This window comes from Colias philodice, chromosome 1 (genome assembly GCF_061535455.1).
Source record: "Colias philodice isolate Cphi_HAF_F1 chromosome 1, ilColPhil1 Martin Lab GWU primary, whole genome shotgun sequence".
Lineage (NCBI taxonomy): Eukaryota > Metazoa > Arthropoda > Insecta > Lepidoptera > Pieridae > Colias > Colias philodice.
This window is the reverse complement of record NC_143086.1, coordinates 8304868-8312638: the sequence shown is the minus strand read 5'-3', so window position 1 is coordinate 8312638 and position 7771 is coordinate 8304868. Positions and strand designations below refer to the sequence as shown.

Here is a 7771-nt window from a genome sequence, read left to right as displayed (position 1 = left end):
TAATTGGAATCAACTTTATATTATTAATATTCTAAAAATTGAATATTTATTTGTTTATTAAATTACAATAAATCATTCTGATAAGCTATAATATACAAAATTTATATATTTTATGAGATGTCAAACAATTACTTTTAAGTATGATTAAACAATTTTGTCAATATTTTTATTATTAACTAATTATAAATCAAATTATCTTCAGCCATTTTAATTTTGTCATCAGATTGTGTAATGTCAATTACTTATTATAATAGTAATAAACTCTGTCACAAAGTGACATATTTTGTATGATTCTTTATCAATTATGGGCGGTTTACACAGGAAGTACTAAGTACTTAGTGCTTGTCACACCACTAAGCCACAATATTGACCAATAAGAAGTACTTAACTGTTTTCACATAGGAGCTAGTACAAGGTATTAGTGAACAGTACTTATCTCTCAGTTTACACATTGATTCTTAGTAATAGTGACAAGCACTAAGCACTTAATTGCTAAAGCCATGTAAACTGGTCATTACACAGTTACAATCTTAATTAATGTGAAATTTTCCTTTCTATAAAGTATTATTTAACTACTTTTCTTCTAGTTCCTTGAATCTTGCTTTCAATTGCTTTGTGTAGCTGTCCAAGCTATACGCGCTTGCCTCAAACTGACTCACTTGAGCATCAATATGGTCAATTTGCGATAATAGAGGTTTGAGGACCGTTTCATCTGTAAATAATTTAAAATTTATGTTAAAAGACATTAGAATTTAAAGACAGTAAATAACCCAATTGATTTAGAAAATGATTAACATGAATATTAAATAGGTCTGAGAATAGACCATAAGCTATATTTTGTTATGCCTAGAGTTTCCAAGCTTTTTATAATACTTGTCAGTGCAGGCTACGCTTGTGATACATAATATATAGCCTATAGCACTCTGGGATGACATTATATCCAACAATATAAAAAAGGAAAGATAAAGATTAGGTCTCAGTTAATTCTGAGATAAGCATGTTCAAAAAAACAAACACTATTCAGCTTTAAATTGTTAACCATAATCCATACTAATATTATAAATGCGAAAGTAACTCTGTCTGTCTGTCTGTTACTCAATCACGCCTAAACTACTGAACCAATTTTCATGAAATTTGGTATGGAGATATTTTGATACCCGAGAAAGGACATAGGCTACTTTTTATCCCGGGAAAATGACGCATTCCCGGAAATCCCACGGGAACAGGAACTATGCGGGTTTTTCTTTGACTGCGCGGGTGAAGCCGCGGGCGGAAACCTAGTAAATAATAATTATTGTCGATAAGACATAACTTACACATTTCATTGTATTCATTCAAAGTCTTCGCCAAATTGACAGTAAGATTTTTGAGATCAGCATATTTAGTTATAGCCAATCTATTGATCTCTTCAAGTAGTACATAGTGATCCTAAAAACAATAAACATTCATTAGGGTAATAGTAATTTTCGTTTCACTATTTATATTCAGTTAGTGGTCAAATATATGGTTTTATTATTATATACTAGCTTACCGCCCGCAGCTTCGCCCGCTTTGTCGAATAAATTATGTACTAAAACCTTCCTCTTGAATCGCTCTATCTATTAAAAAAACCGCATCTAAATCCGTTGCGTGGTTTTAAAGATTTAAGCATACAAAGGGACATAGGGACAGAAAAGGCGACTTTGTTTTACACTATGTAATGATTCTCATGATTCTAATTCATGCCAATCTTTTGTAAGGGAGAGGCACATACCGTTATTAATTGTCTTTAAAGTAAGCTTTTACATCTAACAGAAAATAATTTATCTCATATAGACACATGCTATTATAAAATTCTCATTGCGTTTATATAATAACTAGCGGCCCGGCCTGACTTCACCCATGGTACGTTTTCTCTCCATAAGAACCATCCTCGTACTTCAAGGAATATTATAAGAAAGAAATCAGTTCAGCCATTCTCGAGTGTTGCGCTTACTAAAATTAGCGATGCATTTTTATTAAATAGATAACATCTGTACTGAAGATGGCAAGAAACATGATCGATTTTTTAAAACTACATAGAATTAGGCTGATACAATGAGGAAATAGTCATAAACCTTATATGTATTTACATACCTGTCCAGCTGACATTTCCCCCTGCAAGTAGTCATTGGTACGCTTGAAAAGTTGTGTTGCTAATCGGCTTATGACTGGATCATGTGGATCTAATACTTCGAAGCTTGAACAGCTCGGAGATACTTGCAGATCTGAAAGACAAGATGCAAAAATATTGATCATTGAATGAATTATGAAATTATCTTTGGAATAAATAAATATGTAAACAAACCAATATTCTTTTCCTCCGTTGACCACTTTTCTTCCTCTGACATCCTGGTGTTGTCTGATCCTACTGAATTTAACGAAAATTATATAAAATTAGTGATTATCTAAATAAGCATAAAATTTAGTGAAATTTAGCCCCTTCCCTACGATGTTTATAATACGGATTGAATCTACCTTTACAATTTATCTCACTATTTAACTTTCACATAGATTTTATATGAAAAAGAAAATATCGATTCTTATTTGTTAAAAAATACCTTTTGAATGAATATGGAATGAATATAAATAATACACCAAGTAGAAATTTTGGAACTGGGAAATGACAATTGAGTATTGACATAAGACATTTGACATCTGACAATTAGTAACAATGTGACATTTTTGACAGCGTTTTCCTCTGTGGTTTTCCTGTGTTTTCCACACACTGAAAACAGCGTTCATGTGTGGTTGTGGGTTGAATATTGTATAAGCAATTTCAAAAAAAATAGAAATTATTACACACTATACTCACAGATTATACTTTATTTATGCCATATTAAGGGTGCACTCACACACATCAGTCACCGTCAAGTCACCGATGACTGATCGGTGACGGTTTGTGTACGTATCCACAAACACCAGTCACCGTCATGTTGTCCGTCAGTCACGTCGCCGGTTTGACTGAATCATTGAACACATACATTAGACTACAAGCCCGCATAGGACAAAAATATGGGTCAAATGAACCACCAGGGGACATATCTAGAACGATAGCAGAGCAAAAAATAATAAGATTCATCACTATGCCGTCACTTGTAAGCTGTCCAACTGAGTGCAGATGAGAATTGAAAAGTACAGGTAGACTCGGTAAATTTTGGTCATATATTTTTGTACGGCATTCTTAACCATCGATAGATCCATTAAAAATAATAAGAAACCGCTCAGTGCCGTACAAAAATGGTGGTCCACCAAGTCGGAATTTTTATTTAATTTCCGAGAGTTACCGGGGGTAAATTTGGTCATTTGACCATGTACGGCATCTGTGTCATACTATTGCTATACTGCTTTTAATCCATTATTCCGCAACGCCGTACAAAAATCATGGGGACAAGGGGAAAAAATCGAGAGTTGTAATCCCCTCTCTTTCCCCACTCCAGGGGGTCATTTGACCAAGTACGGCTTCGGTTCCAAAACATTATCTAGCACTCAAAAGTACTATTAAAAGCAATGCCGTCAAAAAATAATTGTTCTTTTAAATGTATACCAATAATCATCTTAATTTCATCGAATTCTTGATATAAAGAGCTGTAAGGTCATTTGACCCTGTACGGGAACTTTTTTTTTAACATGATATTGTAAAATTCAATTGTTGTATAGTATTGCCGTTCAAAAGAAACCGTTCTAAAAAAAGTTATAGAGAAATGCAAAACCAGAAATTTTGTTAAAGTTTAAACATCGTAGATTAATGAAATATAATAGTTTTCTACACTTTATCCGTTGTTTTAAATAGTATTAACATAGATAAATTAGGAAAAAACGATGCCGTACATTTTTGTGCAGACCACATCTTTTAGGCTGATGAAAGCGACGAAAGCTACAATTTTAAGAGTGCTTTATGGCCATTTGATACAGTACGGCATTAACATATTTTTACCCAACTACGGCAAAGCAAAAGGAGGGTTATGGTTGTTTACAGGTCATGTATGTATGTTCATCTATTCCCTCGTAACTTCTATACTACTTATCAGAATTCGACAAATGACATATCATTAGAGGCGTCTGAATTGTTCACTGGATAACCAACGACCAGCTAGCTAAAGGCTATATGGGGTTTCACAAAATCTAATGTGGCGCCCTCTAGCGGACAAAACATACAGAGTAAAAAAATAAAGTTAAGATAAATATGCAGTGTTTAGTATCATTTGAAAGCGCTTTACTTGTACATTTTGAATATGTATATATGACTAGCATTTGCTTGTGACTTTACCTGTATTCATGGACTGATTGCATATAATTCACATCTTTTCGTTCATAGCTTTTTTATTAGTTCATCAATTTAACGGAATCCATTCCACCTGACTCCGACTTTCCAAGGTGATAATTAACCACCTCGAGCTTCTTAATATTAATGTATATTTATATTTTATTATAAAAATATAAAGCAAACATTTCGTTATATGGATTTTTTTCTTTTTCAGATTTTTCCCCTTTGAACCAACGAAAATGTACGGCACATGAAAAAATATTATCTATGCATAAAATACTTTAAAAATAAATTTATTTCGTGTTGTGTCAAATGACCCCCTGGAGTGGGGAAAGAGAGGGGATTACAACTCTCGATTTTTTCCCCTTGTCCCCATGATTATTGTACGGCGTTGCGGAATAATGGATTAAAAGCAGTATAGCAATAGTATGACACAGATGCCGTACATGGTCAAATGACCAAATTTACCCCCGGTAACTCTCGGAAATTAAATAAAAATTCCGACTTGGTGGACCACCATTTTTGTACGGCACTGAGCGGTTTCTTATTATTTTTAATGGATCTATCGATGGTTAAGAATGCCGTACAAAAATATATGACCAAAATTTACCGAGTCTACCTGTACTTTTCAATTCTCATCTGCACTCAGTTGGACAGCTTACAAGTGACGGCATAGTGATGAATCTTATTATTTTTTGCTCTGCTATCGTTCTAGATATGTCCCCTGGTGGTTCATTTGACCCATATTTTTGTCCTATGCGGGCTTGTAGTCTACATCAGGTTAGTCAGTGATTAGACGTGTGTCACGCTAGAGAACATGTAGCAATTATTGACGGTAGCACGACGCTGACTGAACTGAGACGTGACGGCACCGGGTGAGTGGGGATAAAAGTATGATACATGTATGGAAAGATCATGGAAAAGATTATTTGACGTGCCTGACCGGTGACGTCACTGATAGATTTCGTGCCGGCGACTGTCGTGTGGGAACAGAGTCATACTAGAACTATTGATAGATATTTTTTTTTAATCCTGTCCGGTGACGTGCCGTGACGGTGACTGATGTGTGTGAGTCATAGAAATCTAAATAACAAGACACATAGAAGGGCTATAATGTCATAATTCGTATGAAAACCGCTGTCGCCAAAATCAACACATTCAAACCGAAAGCTAAACAGTACACACAAGTAAACTATGCCTTTTATTGGACAGCTTGATTTTAGTGAAAACTAACTTATCTATTAAATTAAGCATTTGAATATGTATCCTAACGCACGAATTTACGGTTTATTTTAGAATAACATCCCTAAGTATATGAGACTTTTTGCTCCAATACGAACAAACGTGATAATAAGAATGGTCGACTGTGTCATTCATTGTTATTTCGATTACTATGGTGACACTCGTAATACTTGTAAATATTCTATAATTTTAAGGAAAAACGGCATTATTTCTAAAAAAAAATATTTTCCGATGAAATATTATTCCTTTATAAGTATAATTACAACTTGTGGAAGAATTTCCGCAATGGGAATTGCTGAAACACACCATGTATACACTCATACGTCTCCAGAGCAACTGAACAGTGACGAATGCACTGGTGATGTGCAAATCACCTGAGTGGCGACAAGGTCACGCACGCTTACGACTTCTAGTGTCTTGTTATTTAGATTTCTATGGTGTGAGTGCACCCTTATGCCTTTTTTCAATTACAAATACCATAGTGTAGGTAATATCGCTATATTATAAAATTATGAACGAGCTTATCGAGCATAAAACATACAAAAAATAGGGCCAGCGCAGATATGGTGGAGCGCAGCGCAGAGCATTTTTATGTTCGGGTGGGTACAGATATGCCGCAGCGCAGCATAGTGCTTTTTTCATTATCGAACTATTATCGACAATGTCCTCATTAAAATTCAAAATCAAACTATTTATTCCCGAGAAGTATCGAAGAGACACATGCGAAAGGTAGCGCGCTGCGCTTTTTCTAGTAGGTAGTAACTAGAGGGAATATTCTTTAAAATATAAATATTATGTACTTGCAAATTTAATTTATTAGAATCCAAACAAAATGTATTTATTAATTAAAAAGTATACAAAAGCCTATTAAAAACATCTAAAATTAATAAATCAATATTCTTCACCACCTTCTCCTTCACCCTCGCCCGAGTCCATCCCAACTTCTTCATAGTCCTTTTCTAGGGCAGCTAAATCTTCACGAGCTTCTGAAAATTCACCTTCTTCCATACCTTCGCCGACGTACCAGTGAACAAATGCTCTTTTGGCATACATCAAGTCAAACTTATGATTCAAACGAGACCACGCTTCTGCGATCGCTGTCGTGTTGGATAACATGCAAACAGCTCGTTGTACTTTAGCTAAGTCGCCACCAGGAACAACAGTAGGAGGTTGGTAATTTATTCCAACTTTGAAACCCGTTGGACACCAATCCACAAACTGTATAGTACGTTTTGTTTTTATGGTTCCAATGGCTGCATTTACATCCTTAGGAACTACGTCACCGCGATAAAGCATGCAACATGCCATATATTTTCCATGCCTAGGATCACATTTCACCATTTGATTGGCAGGTTCAAAGCATGCATTAGTAATTTCTGCTACGGATAATTGTTCGTGATACGCTTTTTCTGCAGAAATAACTGGCGCATAAGTCACTAAAGGGAAATGGATTCGTGGGTAGGGCACTAAATTGGTTTGAAATTCCGTTAAATCTACGTTTAATGCTCCATCAAATCTTAAAGACGCGGTAATCGATGAAACTATTTGTCCAATTAGACGGTTTAAGTTAGTATAGGTGGGTCTCTCAATATCCAAGTTTCTTCTGCATATATCATAAATAGCTTCATTATCAACCATAAAAGCCGCATCAGAATGCTCCAGAGTAGTGTGAGTTGTTAAAATTGAATTATAGGGCTCTACAACTGCAGTAGATATTTGCGGCGCAGGATATATCGCAAATTCCAGTTTGGACTTCTTGCCATAGTCAACTGAAAGCCTCTCCATTAGAAGTGAAGCGAAACCTGATCCAGTACCGCCACCAAAGGAATGGAATATCAAAAAGCCTTGCAGACCCGTACATTGATCAGCTAATTTCCTCACTCTATCTAGAACTAAGTCTACTATTTCTTTACCAATAGTGTAATGCCCTCTAGCGTAGTTATTGGCAGCATCCTCTTTACCCGTTATAAGTTGTTCTGGATGGAACAATTGACGATACGTTCCTGTACGTACTTCATCAACAACTGTAGGCTCCAAATCTATAAATACTGCTCTGGGAACATGCTTACCAGCACCCGTTTCACTAAAAAATGTGTTGAAAGAGTCATCTCCTCCACCCACAGTCTTGTCGGATGGCATTTGCCCATCAGGCTGAATTCCATGTTCTAAGCAATATAATTCCCAGCAAGCATTACCAATCTGAACTCCTGCCTGCCCACCATGTATGGATATGCACTCACGCAT

The 7771-nt window shown here is 35.5% G+C and overlaps 2 protein-coding genes across 3 annotated transcripts; both read right to left on the bottom strand.

The window, feature by feature from the left end:
* Blos2 (biogenesis of lysosome-related organelles complex 1 subunit 2) lies at positions 1–2646 on the bottom strand. 2 transcript variants are annotated; one of them, XM_089699273.1, is made up of 5 exons: positions 2497–2646; positions 2327–2389; positions 2116–2246; positions 1317–1428; positions 1–712 (listed from the first exon to the last, which is right to left on the bottom strand). In XM_089699273.1, the coding sequence occupies exons 2-5, from the start codon at positions 2367–2369 to the stop codon at positions 573–575; spliced, it is 426 nt and encodes a 141-aa protein (XP_089555399.1). In that variant the 5' UTR covers positions 2370–2389; positions 2497–2646; the 3' UTR covers positions 1–572. The 2 variants fall into 2 exon arrangements, with proteins under 2 accessions (XP_089555399.1, XP_089555407.1); XM_089699281.1 differs by having other exon boundaries at positions 2580–2603.
* A 3772-nt stretch (positions 2647–6418) lies between these two features.
* LOC149491250 (tubulin alpha-1 chain-like) lies at positions 6419–7771 on the bottom strand. Its single transcript, XM_089699263.1, has one exon. The coding sequence runs from the start codon at positions 7769–7771 to the stop codon at positions 6419–6421; it is 1353 nt and encodes a 450-aa protein (XP_089555389.1).

Bases quoted from the DNA above. Each gene is read 5' to 3' on its own strand.
- Blos2 (XM_089699273.1), bottom strand. From the start codon at position 2,369: ATGTCAGAGGAAGAAAAGTGGTCAACGGAGGAAAAGAATATTG. The intron at 2,247-2,326 runs GTTTGTTTACAT...CTTGTCTTTCAG, and splicing joins AACGGAGGAAAAGAATATTG to ATCTGCAAGTATCTCCGAGC. The intron at 1,429-2,115 runs GTATGTAAATAC...TATTGTTTTTAG, and splicing joins GGGAAATGTCAGCTGGACAG to GATCACTATGTACTACTTGA.
- LOC149491250 (XM_089699263.1), bottom strand. From the start codon at position 7,771: ATGCGTGAGTGCATATCCATACATGGTGGGCAGGCAGGAGTTCAGATT.